General features: G+C 36.7%; 1 protein-coding gene across 5 annotated transcripts in view; it reads right to left on the minus strand.

Moving 5' to 3' along the window:
- Positions 1–13,838, minus strand: part of TMEM117 (transmembrane protein 117) — a 535,157-nt gene that overhangs the window by 24,195 nt on the left and 497,124 nt on the right. The window contains exon 7 of one of the 5 annotated variants that reach the window (XM_057556900.1): positions 6,065–6,127. The exons of the other annotated variants lie outside the window; for them this stretch is intronic. Coding sequence (XP_057412883.1) covers positions 6,080–6,127 — 48 coding nt within the window. The 3' untranslated portion in view covers positions 6,065–6,079. Of the gene's footprint in view, positions 1–6,064; positions 6,128–13,838 lie in introns of those variants that run through there. 5 annotated transcript variants of the gene reach the window in all.

Genomic DNA, 13,838 nt, shown 5'->3' on the forward strand with positions numbered 1-13,838 from the left:
CCTCTGTATGGGAATCTCTCCGCTTTGCCCTCTGTACCCCTGTTTCTGTGCTCTCCTCTGTGTCTCTGAAGCTTCCCTCCGTCACCCTGTCATCTCCACCAGTGAAGGGGCTTCCTAGTGTGTGGAAACTTTTCCTCTTTCACAGCTCCCTCCCAGTGGTGCAGGTCCCATCCTTATTCTTTAGTCTCTATTTTTTCTTTATTCTTTTGCCCTACCCATGTACATGGGGAGTTTCTTGCCTTTTGGGAAGTCTGAGGTCTTCTGCCAGTGTTCAGTAGGTGTTCTGTAGGAATTGTTCCATATGTAGATGTATTTCTGATGTATTTGTGGGGAGGAAGGTGATCTCCACATCTTACCCCTCTGCCATCTTGAAGGTCTCCCCTCTGCATACGTTTTAAAAATTACATTTTGAAAACCAGATGAAAGTACTGAATTAAGAGAATTACAAGGCAAGATGTGTTTGGCTACTAAGACCAGGGTAGAGACAGTCTGGTCCTGTGATTGTATATTATAAAATGTTCATTTACTCTGTTCTTTAAGAAATGTTATCAGTATTCAATAATTCAAAGCTTCCTTATTACAGTCTGCTATCAAATCTAACAATGCCTTCAGCTGTCTGTCCCATTTGTGACTCAGTGATGTGAGAATGATTTAGGTACATTGTGTCACGCACCCTATTGTAGTTTTCATCAGTTTATGGTGATGAACAGAGTTCCAACTTTGTCTCTTGCTTCATATAGGAGAAAAAGTTATTTTTTATTCAGAAGGGTATATTTCCCATATAAAAATAAATGAGCAGCACCATGGTATGTATCTACTCCTATTTCTTACATACAATGGTTTACTTTTGCCTATAGCTATAAAAGTCACATTTGAACACTGATGTCCAAATTGCATTTGGACATGTAATTTGGATGGATGTGTCCAAATGTGATTACATCCAAGTGTGGCCCTATTAATCATGGGCCACATCTAGACAGAATTTCAGGACAATGTTAAGTATCTAGGCAAGATGGTCTCAGGATATCCTCGATTCATCATTTCCCCACATTTTCTCATTGAGACACATGCCTTGGGGCCAAGGAAAAGAACTTGGTACTGTGCAGAGGAACTCAAGCTTGAAACCAACATGGTTTTGAATTCCCCAACTGGCATTCAATTTCCCAAATCAAATGAATGGACCCCATTTCTATTTAGAGAAGCATTAAAGGATAAAAATGTAATAACACTGAGTACTCTACCCTGCAAAAATGAAACCATGGTATCAGAACAAAAGTCGTATTTTGGAGGCTAAAGACTGTCCACCTGGTTTTTGAGAAATTTAAGATGCAAATTAGATTATAGTTTAACAAAAGGTATTGATAACCACTTAGAATAGAATGACAATAGATTCCTAAATACCAATAAAATATCAACATTTTTCAATGTAATAATTTGTATATCTCCTCTTCATAGGAATTAGATTATAAAGCTTTAAATAATTTCAAAAACCAACTTTACAGATATGCTTCTTTCTCTTTGTTAATTTCTATTTCTCCTATTCAGAACTGAATTTAGATCCATGAATATCAGAATATCATTCTACCAAAAATGTCCCCAGCTTGTAAAGTGTCCTTAGCTTTTCTATGCTTACTATGTCCTAGCAACAAGATTTAAGATGACAGTGAGCAGTGGTGACCTGAAGAATTGTACTCATGCTTTGGGTGATATTTTTGTTTCTTATTAAGAATCTCGAGTGCCTGATTTCTTTCAGTAACCCTATGCTTCTCTTAATTAACAAAACTGCCGTGGTGTCACTTAGCTGAATAAATCCTTGGATATCTTGACATATAGTAGGTGTTGCTCATTTGTTTGTTTATTACCTGCCTCTCCCATTGGAATGTAAACTACAAGGAGCATACAGAAATTTTTCCTGTTTTGTTCACTGTTATATTCCCCATATCTGAAGTAGTACTCAGCATATAGTAAGAACTCAAATATTTGTTGAATTGATGAATGGAGCTCTCTGAAATTTAAAGATATACAACCATCTCTTTTTGGTTTCATGTAAATGGAATTTAGGTAAACAGAGACAAAAAATACTTGTTTTTATAAATAATATTACACATCAAACTGAGATTCTTTATTATGAAAGAAAATTGTTGCTTTATTTTTTCCCTATAAACAAGGTATACTGGAATTACACAGAGAGTAACCTAAAGATAAAGCCATTTGCCAAAGATCACAGAGGAGAAGAGAGAGTGGATAATGGGAGGAAGAAAGTGGTCAAATGTAAATGTTGTGAGATGAGGCAGTTAATGTTTGGAAAATTAGTAAAAATGCTCATTGGGATGATCCAAGACATATTTTAGTTATCATATAAATGTAAAGAAGCTCATGAGACACGTCCAACCAAGTCAGAGAACAAAGAAAGAGAATGTAAACCAACATGTGATTAAAAAAATATGGGGGATCATTTCCCACAGTGGATGATGCCAGGAAGGTGGTCAAGGCAATGTTGAATATCAGAGACACCCTGCAGTAAATGTGAAGGATGTACTAAAGAGAAAGACCAGCAGGTTACTTCTTAAATATCTTTTGACAAATATTCTTTTCTTATAAGTTATACTCTTATTTTCTCTCAATATTCACTATTGGTTTTTTTTCCCCTCAATGGCAAATGAATTCCATAACCTTTTGGAGTTCTCTCTCAGGAGTCGCATATGCTATTTAAAAGATTTAAAACCTCTGGGGAAAAATCTTGGCTTTCTGGTTGAAGTAGGCTTTTTTCAACAAGTAGAAGAGACAGCAGATCTCATTCATCACTAAAACAAATCCAAGTCAAACTGTAAATCCTTACTTAAAATGTTTAAAGAAGTTGACATGTGTTTTTTATGCATTCTAAGATACCAATGAACTCTCAAAATTGTCGTTGTCCAAACAATCTAATTCATCCTGAAGGCCTATTTTGTAGTGTGGTTTAATGTATTTTCTTCATCAGTAATCTTTCTTACTTGCAAAGGCCAATAGGAATTTTCCTGGCTAATTCTGAAGCCAACGTACATCAATGAGATATAAGTAACAGTTTAGTGCCTGTAGAAAAAGCAAATAAGTCAAGCCCAGAGTAGATTTGAGAAGTGAGTGTAGTTTGTTATTTTAAGAGACTTTACCGTGAGGCTCTGGCAAGATAGCAGTGGGTTGTTAAAGACAAGTTTTTTATATTTAGACAGCTTGAAAGCATCATTATTTTAAGCACCAAGGTGGAAGAATGTCTGATGAAATGCACTGGGTCTCATTTACAGATGTCCTGCCCTGGCAGACTGATGTGATGAAGCAGAAAATAAAAGTCAGTCTTGTAAGTGTTTACAACTAATAGAAATGCATCATGTGGCATCTAGGAATAATAGGAAATCAATATCCCTCACTAGGGCAATAGAGTTCACCAATATGCAAGGAAAGAGTGCTTGACATTTTAGAGACTCCTATGTGTATATGTGTGTGGAGGTGTGTAGACAAACCATTGACTAGGACAAGTTGCTGACAACTAAAGCTAGTGCAAAGTCTAAAGAAACACAGTGGCATAACTCAATGATAGATCCTTTTGGATAAAGTCTTCCATCCATCATCAAACAGCAACTTGACCTACTTTGCACTTCTTAAGAAGAGTGAATATTAGCTACATAATAAATCGATATTTTTTTAATTAAATGAGAACTCCTGATAACTCCTCTTTTCCTAAAGAGGAAAGAGTGAAATCTAGTGGAAGGAAATTTTTAGACAGCATACTTTCATGTTATTTTTCAGACACTGGCTGCAGTCCAATGGCACACAGCCCTTGCTTATTCTGTGCTTTATTGTATTTGGACATTTGGTATAAAATGTCACTGCTCCAGTATCTGTTCTGGCTCTATGCATGCTGCCAGGAATGGTCACATTCAATTGTCTGAATGACTAATTTCTTCTATAGGCTATATAGGAAAATTAATTGCATACTGTCAAAAGAGTAGATATTGTCCTTGGTAAAATTTTTATTTAATATTGAAGTCATTTTTCTCCATGAAAAATTAATAATAGTGGAGATCAGTGGATAAATGTGATTCAATATAAAAATACTCACTTCACAAACAATAGAGAGGGTATGAAGTTGATCTAAATATCAGATGGGTGGTTGAGGTAAAGGGCCTCTAGTGTTTCTTGCAATAAGTTCATTTCTATTTTCATAATTTTTTGTCAAGAATGTCTCATGGAGCATATATTCTAATAGAAGAGAGACCAGTCAATCAGCAAATAGCAATAAAATATGGTGTCAAATAGAGATAAATGCTTTAAAGAAAATAAAACAGGGTAAGGGGTTGGAGAGTGGTGAGTTAGGGGTGGGTACTAGTTTAGTTAGTCAAAAGAAAGCCTCTTTGAGGATGACCTCTGTATGGAGTGCTGACTGGTATGAAAGAACAAGCTCTGTAAATCTCTGGAGGAGGAGCTGATCAGCTAGAAGGAAGAGCACATGCAAAGGCCCTGAGGAGGAAATGAGCTGGGAATGCCCAAGAAACAGCAAGGATAGAGTGGCTATAGGAGTGTGAGTGATGTGGAGAGTGGGAGGTTGGCTGTATGTGGAATAAAGTCCAGTTTAAAGACAACTGTAGTAATTATGTGCGAGATGATGGTGGTTAAACAATGGTGGTCAGGTGTTCAGATCAAGATGTATTTTGAAGTGTCACCAGCTGAGCTTCTGAACTTACCAGTTGCTCCGGCAACTGGTAAATGACAGCATCGTTTACTGAGAAGGGAGAATTTGGGGAACCAATAAACTTGTAGCAGATAGGGAGGTGGGTAAGAAATCCAGAGGTCTATTTAGAACACGCTATATATCAAGTGGAGGTATTGCGCAGGCAGTTGGGAAGCGTAGGGGAGGGATCAAGACGGGAGATGTCGTGTGGAAGTCACCCGTGCACCTACTGATCTAAAACCACGAAGCTGGATGAAATCATCTAGAAAGGGAGTACAGAAAGCCAAGAGAAGAGAGCTGGGGACTGACCAGTGAGGCACTCTGACATTTGGAAGTTGGAAGAGGAGAAGCCAGTACGGAAAACAAGGCAAGAATGGTGTATAAGAAGAACAGGAGATGAGAGTCTGCCTGCTGATGCGGGGGACACGGGTTCGAGCCCTGGTCTGGGAGGATCCCACATGCCGCGGAGCGACTAGGCCCGTGAGCCACAACTGCTGAGTCTGTGCGTCTGGAGCCTGTGCTCCGCAACAAGAGAGGCCGCGATAGTGAGAGGCCCGCGCACCGCGATGGGGGGTGGCCCCAACTTGCCGCAACTGGAGAAGGCCCTCGCAGAGACGGAGACCCAACACAGCCAAAAATAAATAAATAAATAAATAAATTTAAAATATGGAAAAAAAAATCATTTAAGTTTCTAGCACATCTTTTTTTTTTTTTTTAAAAAAAAAAAGAAGAACAGGAGAAAGTGCATCCTAGAAGCTAAGTGAAAAGTGTCTCAAGAAGGCAGAAGCGGTCAACTTTGTTGAATGCAGCTGAAAGTAAGAAGACTGAAAGTTAACCATAGGATTCAGTACTGTAGGAGAGCGGTTGTGGGGTTTGTTTTGGCTGCACGGTGCGGCATCTTTGTTCCCCTACCAGGGATGGAACCCGCGCCCCACGCATGGAATCTTAACCCCTGGACCGCCAGGGAAGTCCCAGGAGTTGTTGATCTCGATAAGACCTCCAAGCTCCAGAGGAAGCTGATGTTGGAGACAAAGGCCTGACTGCAGCTGGTTCAAGAGGAAATGGGAAGTGAGAAGTAGAGACAATAATTACAGAACTCTTATGAGGAGCTTTGCTGTGAGTGGGAACAGAGTAAAGAGGCAGTAACTGGAGAGAGACTGTGATTCTGTTAATTTCAAATAAATTTGTTAGTGTCAAATAAAGTCAATTTTGGCAGGATAAGGGACTCTGAGTGGGACCTGAAATATCGTTTTTATATTTTAAGTAGCTTCTGCAAAGGCTAAAGTTAAAAGCTGGTGTGCACCAGGGTGCATGTGCTGATTGTTTACAGCTGGTGTCCATTCTGGTTGATGAATACCTCCACTGTATCAGTAGTTAAATATTTTGACTATCACTGTCTGTGAAGTCAAAATGGCTGTTTTCCTGAAAAAACAAAACAACGCTAGGCTAAGTTAATTGTATCTGGAATGTAGCAGACTTTTAGAAACAATAGGCTGGATCCTTGTTGCTCTACCAATGTGATTTCCTTCTGTTTCATCTTTCTCAGTAAAGACAATCACAGAATGTCTGCCTCTGACCCCCACGAACCACCCAGTGATAACACGAACAGAAAGTAAAACCTTTAGAGCAATGGATTTGAACTGCCAGACATCCCACGCCTTTCTTCAATGTGTTTTAGGTCAAGAGTGTTCATCCTCTGAGCTCTAGAGAAAAATTATCAACCTTCAAGTAAGAGAGGATAGACTAGGCAAACAAGATATATAGAGGCAGGGTGGAGGGATGGAAACAATAAAATACATTTTGTTGTTGGAGAATTATACCCTCAGTGAACTGAAAAGTTTTCTGAACCTATTTTTAGTCCAGAGGTCAACGGCCAAGAAAAACCTAAAATGCGTTGTTTTCCTTGTTGGGAACCTATGTGAGAGAGATTCTACCACCCTCAGGGTCTTTTTGGAAAACAAGTTTCCAAGCTGGGGTAAAGAAGCCTTACACGCATGTTAGCAGTTGCCTGTCCTTATACTGACACGATGCATTCAGAAAAGCCCGAGGTGATTACAGTGGGCTTGGATTATAGAGTCCACATAGCACTTTTAGAGCAAATGAGAAGTCTATATTTCTTGCAGAAGTTTCCAGTAACTCACGCAACTTCCACATAGGATAGTATCACACTATTATTCAACTAATTCAACACTTATTGAATGCTGACTATAGGCAAAGCATTTATTCTCAAAGAATATCTAATGGCATTAATAAAGAAAGAAATTACACTCTTCCTTTTGCAGATATAGACAGTGAGGGTCAGTGAGGTCACTAGATTCTTCCCATATTACCCAACAGACAACTGGTAGAGAAAAGATTAGATGAAATTCAATCAGTACACCTTGAACTGTATTTCACTGCACCCCCCTTATTGAGAATCCTATTTAGGAGAAAGCAAACCCTGTTTAGGAGATTGACTTTATTTTCATATGCTATTCAGACAAAGCAAACCAACATTTATCATAAACTTGCTCTGTGTCAAGCATTTGATCCACTGTAAACCACATGCAAATATATATGGCAAGTAAGCTTTTTCTCATTTTATAAGGAAGTAAACTGAGGCTAAGAGAACAGTCAAGTAGCTTGCCCAATGCTGCACAATGGGTACCAAAAGGATTGGTTATCAGGTCAGTCTGACTCCAAAGATATTTTTTATACCATACCAAGCTTGTTCATGACTTTTTTTCATTAAGCTCTAATGTTGCAATTATCTTCCCACCTAAAAGCCAACTGTCATGCCAATATGTGTTTCCTTTGGATGCTAACTTATCTGTAATGGAAACTTTCCTTTAAGTGGTATGTTGTAGCTCATCTTGAAATAATGTTGGTACCTGCAGCACCCGAAGAAGGAATCCTGTCTCACTTCCACTGCAAAGTGAAATAATGGCAGCGGGTCTACGTTTATCCTGCGAGTCATTGACAAAGCCTGCAAAATATGCAGGTTGAGGTGCACATTTAACTCTAGATGGTTTATGACCATCTTAGAATTTTTACTGCCAATGCATAGATTTGTCTCTAAACTTAGAATATTTCTAGTAATGAATAATATCTCCCCAACTTCTTTGCACTTCGGTTTTCTCACATGAGGAAATTTTTCATCATACATAGGCACTCTGATGGCAGACTCCTATATCACTGCATTGGAAAACAGGATGGATTGGGGGATGATTTAGTGCCCACTAGTGTTGGCTATCAAACTTTGCAACTTCTTAAAAAGACAAAACTTTTATGTTTCTTTGGAAGTTGTATGACAGTGAGATTTGTGCTGTTAACACATTGTGGCTGGACATATCATTAAGTGATAAAATTTTATATTACGTAGGCGACTCGAGGCAGTGCAAAAACATGAGAAAGAGAACTATAACAAACATTATCCTTATAGTTTTCTTTCTTGTGTTTATCTATATACATATGTATAGTATAATTCTATGTAATGTATATATAAAATATATATATTCTGCATAGTTATCTAAAAAACTATTTTATTTTATCTCAAGTCTTCCTTGTTCTGTATATCAGTGGACTAAGTTACTATGTTACTGGGCACCCCTTACTTCAAGGATTAATTCTTCTTGCTCATAATTATGACAGGTAGAAGATGACATGATTTTCATAAATGTAACATTATTAATAATCTATTCAAAGCCCATCTTGATATTTGATTTTAAACAGAATTATCCGTGTAAACAACATTGAAAAATACATTGGTAATGTTATGAGGATGAAGCTCCATATAACATCTCTGTGTAATATATCAGATTTCTAATGAAATGCGTCATATTTAGAAATATTACAAACTATCCTTAAGCATATGTGGAAACAAAGTAACAGTGAACTTTGGGAAGGTGGTAAAAATTATCAGAAAATAATTTTATGGTACCTCAGGATAATATCTCCTAACATTTTTATTTGTAAAAATTGGTAAGCCTATGGTTCTGAAAATTGACTTTTAATGCACAGAGAAGCTACATGAAAGCAATCATAAAAACTAAAAATAAAACACAAAATTTTGCCTTCAAGCACTGGATTGTACTTGGTGAGTCATAGGTAAATGTGAAATTATTACATTTGCCAGTTGCCAAAGGCTTTGCTTTATGGATATCTGCAACACATAGACATAAATCAATTAATATGCTATTTTTCCTGTATAAACCCAGGTGCACTTGATTCATTACCTCTCACTAGAGGAGAAGTTGGCAAATCAACATCATTATGAAACTGTTCAGGCAATAGACTATCTTCAGAAATTAGTTTTCTGAAAACGGTTCCAAATTGTTTTACAAAGTTATGACATGCTGACAGATCCCCACCCCCACTCCTAATTCAGAGATACCAGGACTTTTAATATTGTGTTTCTCTTTTAAATAATAAATCCACTCTTTAACAACTACACACCCATATTAAAAACTTCAACTAATCATGTATCATTTGCTTTTCAGTACAGATACAGGATTGCCTTAGCCAGAAATGCAGACTTCTTCATATCTCTTCTTTGGAAACAATACAGATGAAGAATGTTTGGGTGTTTTAATGTAAGCACCTGCAAGAGATGCTAATTAACTCAGAATCAGTGAAAGATTTCAATTGTACTTTCTGAGCTCAATTACGTACAATGGGAAAGAATAAATATGAGCATAATTAACAGTTTTTCTATTTTTCTTTTTCAAGTCAGTGGTTTATGATTTAGCATTCCTTCACTGACAATTATATAGCATGATCAATAGTTTACTCATGCTATGGTCCAAAATAAAGATATGCCCTCTAAAGTGATTTAAATGTAAGGAAATGGATTTCTTTTTACAATATTATCAAATATTCTGCTTGCCACACCTCCAGCTGGGCACTGTAAGTGGTGAACTGTTATGACAACGGCCACTATTCAATGAGCTAAATGAAACAGGCTCCACACCAGCATACCTATTTACATACATTTCCTTATTTTATCTTTAAAACAATGGTATGAAGTAGGTTTTCTTTTTCCCATTTTGCAGTTATGGAAACCCAGGTTCAGAGAAGGTACCAGACTTACCCACTATCATACAGGTAATAAGTGGAAGAGTAGGAGCCAAACCCAGGTCTTCCCAGCCTCATACCCGGTGTTCTTTATACCACACTCAGGAAGGTGAGTAGGAATTTAGCATGTCCTGCCTGTAAATAACCTATTACTGTCTTAGTTTAACCATTGTTTTTTTTTTTTGTTGTTGTTTTTGTTTTATTGTCTCCCTCATTGAGTCCTAAGGGAGCCAATGAGTTGGCCACAATTGTTTGTTTCTTTTCCCTCCTCCCTACTCTGTGATTTCTACAGTCGTTATTTTCCATTAAAAGTAGACCTCACTTCCGCCACCACCATTTCTAAGCTAACACTTGTTTTGCTATCCTGGCTGAAAGCTAATCCCCCTCTTTTTTTTTTTTTTTTTTGCCTTTTTTAAAAGAAATGTATCTTGTCTTTTCCTTTCATGCCACATCTTTTATTTACTAAATATTTGTACACATGGCAATTGGTTGTGTCAGCCCCTTTTCTCCGCATTGGCAATACAGTAAGGAACCAGGTAGATCTGGTTCTAGGCTCTGCCTTCATGGGGTTTACAGTTTGAATGTAGCATAAACACACAAACAGAATAATTTCAGAAAATGATTAGTGCTAAAGAGAAAATAAGTCAGGATGATTGATTAGCAGAAGCTACTTTAGATAGGGTTAGAGAAGATCTTTTGGTGGATAAAACCTCTCCAGTGAAAGGTACCAGGTACTGTGATATATGCTATGGATGCAACAGGGACCAAAACAAACCAACAGAGTCCCTGCTCTCAAGTAGCTTAAGTCTAGAGGGAGCAAAAGATGAAAGACTTAGTGTCAATTAAATGAAATAAGAAGTAATAAGTGCTTTGAAGGAAATAAACTGAAGACTGAGAAAGAGAATAACAAAGAGGCCACACAGGAAGGCATCTTGGAAGAGGTGATACCTGATCTGAGAACTGAGGATGGGACTGATCCAGCCACACAAAAAACAGAGAATATTATGCAAAGCAAGTGCTCAATTCTCTACTTTATGCCAGGTACTCTGCTTGGTCCTAGCGATACAATGGTGAACAAAAGCCTATGTGCACTATGATTTCTTGGCTCTTATAGTCTAGTGGGCAATTTAGACATGAATAACATAATGATGGAAATAGACCTTGATACTTCTGGGTTAACTTGCATGGCCATGCCCATCCATCACTCACTTAACCATCTCAATGTCACAGTCTTTGGTTTATGTAACTCTTCTTGGCTATTTTCTTCAGTGCTGGCACCAAAGAATCTTCTGTTATAACTACATGATATACTACTGCATGATGTTCATTAACTTTTCATATTTATGTGTTGATTATATGCTTCTTGAAGGTACACTTCTTTATGTTTCTCTCAGTCCTCAGCATAATGCTAAACACATAGTAGGAAGTAAAAACCATTCATGGTTTAATTATTCATCAATATTTACAAGGTGCTTACAGTGTGTCAGAAACTGTACAAGGCTGTGGGATACCAAAGATATAAATCAAAATTCAAGAAGCTCATTCCCTAGAGAAGAAGTAAACAAGTTAAACAGTACTTGCAGGAAAATATGGAAGCATAATAACAGAGGCATTAAACAGGTCCTCAGTAGGAGTTTCTATTCAAACATTGAGAGAACAAGTGAATTAACCAATCATTTCTTATCTTCCATTTTCACAGTAACCACAGGCTATTGAGAGTGTGTAGATCATCACCATGCTGTAGGAATAGGATGGAGCCATATAAATTGCTCACCTTTGCTATAATTTGAGGAGTTACTGGTTTTAAACACAGACCAAATGAACTTTTCCCAGTGAATAATTTTGGTTTATCTAACTTTAGGTTATCTAAGGATCATCATTCACAAGTCCACTTTTTCCCCCAGTTTTATTAAGATATAATTGACATATAGCACTGCATAAGTTTAAGGTATACAACATAATGATTTGATTTACATATGTCATGATTTGATTACCACAAATTTAGTGAACATCCAACACCTCATATAGATTCAACACTAAAGTAATAGAAAATCTTTTTCCTTGTGAAGAGAACTCTAGGATTTATTCTCTTAACAAATTTTGTATATAATGTACAGCAGTATTAATTAGCTTTATCATGTTGTACACTGCATCCCTAGTACGTATTTTTCTTGTAACTGGAGTTTGTACCTTTTAACTGCCTTCATCTAATTCCTCCTCACCCCCCACCTTTGGTAGCCACAAATCTGATCTCTTTTTCTATGTTTGTTTGTTTGTTTGTTTGTTTGTTTTTGAAGTGTAGTTGACCTACAAAACTATGTTAGTTCCTGGCAGACAACATAGTGAGTCCATATTTCTATACATTTCAAAATGATCACAAGTCTAGTCATCATCCCGTTTGTTCTCTGTATCTATGACTCTGCTTCTGTAAGTTATGCTTGTTCATTTGTTTTGTTTTTAGATTCTGCGTATAAGTGAAATCATACTGTCATAGACTAATTGCCCATATAAGTGTGAATTCATTTCTGGGTTGTCTATTCTATTCCATTGATCTGTATGTCTGTTTTCCTGCCAGTAACATACTGTTTTCACTACTGTAGCTTTGTACTGTAGTTTGAAATCAGGGAATGCTCTTTGTTCTTCTTCCAGCTTTGTTCTTCTTTCTCAAGCTTGTTTTGGTTATTCAAGGTCATAAACTAATTTGTTCTAGTTCTGTGAAAAGTTCATTGGTATTTTGGTAGGGATTGTATTTACTCTGTGGATTGTCTTGGGTAGTATGATAATTTTAACAATATTAATTCTCCCAATCCATAAGCACAGTGTATCTTTCCATCTGTTTGTGTCCCTTTCAATATCTTTCATCAGTTTTCCAAGTACAGATCTTTTACCTCCTTAGTTAGATTTATTCCCAGGAATTTTATTCCTTTTGATGCAATTGTGAATGGGACTTTCTTAATTTCTCTTTCTGATAGTTCATTATTAGTGTATAGAAATGCAACAGATTTTTGTATATTAATTTTATATCCTGCAATTTTACCAAATTCATTGGTGAGTTCTAATAGTTTTTTACTGGTGTCTGTCTTTAGGATTTTCTATGTATAGTATCATGTCATCTGCAAACAGTGACACTTTCACTTCTTTTCCAATTTTGATTACTTTTATTTATTTTTCTTGTCTCATTGCTGTGGCTAGGACTTCCAATACTATGTTGGATTAAAAAGTGGCAAGAGTGGGCAGTTTTAGCTCGTTCCTGATCTTCAGGAACTGCTTTCAGCTTTTCACCATTGACTATGATGTTAGCTGTAAGGTTGTCATATATGGATTTTATTATGCTAAGGTATGTTCCCTCTATACCCACTTTGTTTAGAGGATTTATCATAAATAAATGTTGAATTTTGTCAAATGCTTTTCTGCATCTATTGAGATGATCATATGATTTTTATTCTTTAATTTGTTAAGGTTGATTGATTTGTTGATACTGAAAAATCCTTGCATCCCTGGGATAAATCCCACTTGATCACAGTGTATGATCCTTTTAATGTATTGTTGGATTCGGTTTGCTAATATTTTGTTAAGGATTTCTGTATCTATGTTCATCAGTGATATTGGCCCATAATTTTCTTTTTTTGTGATATCTTTGTCTGGTTTTATTATCAGAGTGATGCTGGCCTTGTAGAAAGAGTTCAGAGGTGTTCTTTCCTCTACAATCTTTTTGGAATAGTTTGACTCTTCTCTAAATGTTTGGAAGAACTAACCTGTAAATGTCTGGTCCTGGACTTCTGTTTGTTGGGAAGTTTTTTTTTTTTTTTTTTAATTAATGATTCAATTTCATTATTGGCAATTGGTCTGTTCATATTTTCTATTCCTTCCTGATTCAGTCTTGAGGTAATTACTTTGGTAAACGACTATGGCATAAATCAGATAACCATATAACAACTCACCACTGAAAATAGCTATGTGCATACCATTTCCTCCAATGCTTCTATAATTAATAAGAAAACTACAATCTTATTTACCTCCTTGAAATGGGACTTCATGTGTTGGTATATGCACACATATCTAATTATTTTCAGAGAACATT

The sequence above is a fragment of the Balaenoptera acutorostrata genome, chromosome 11, assembly GCF_949987535.1.
Source record: "Balaenoptera acutorostrata chromosome 11, mBalAcu1.1, whole genome shotgun sequence".
Taxonomy (NCBI): domain Eukaryota; kingdom Metazoa; phylum Chordata; class Mammalia; order Artiodactyla; family Balaenopteridae; genus Balaenoptera; species Balaenoptera acutorostrata.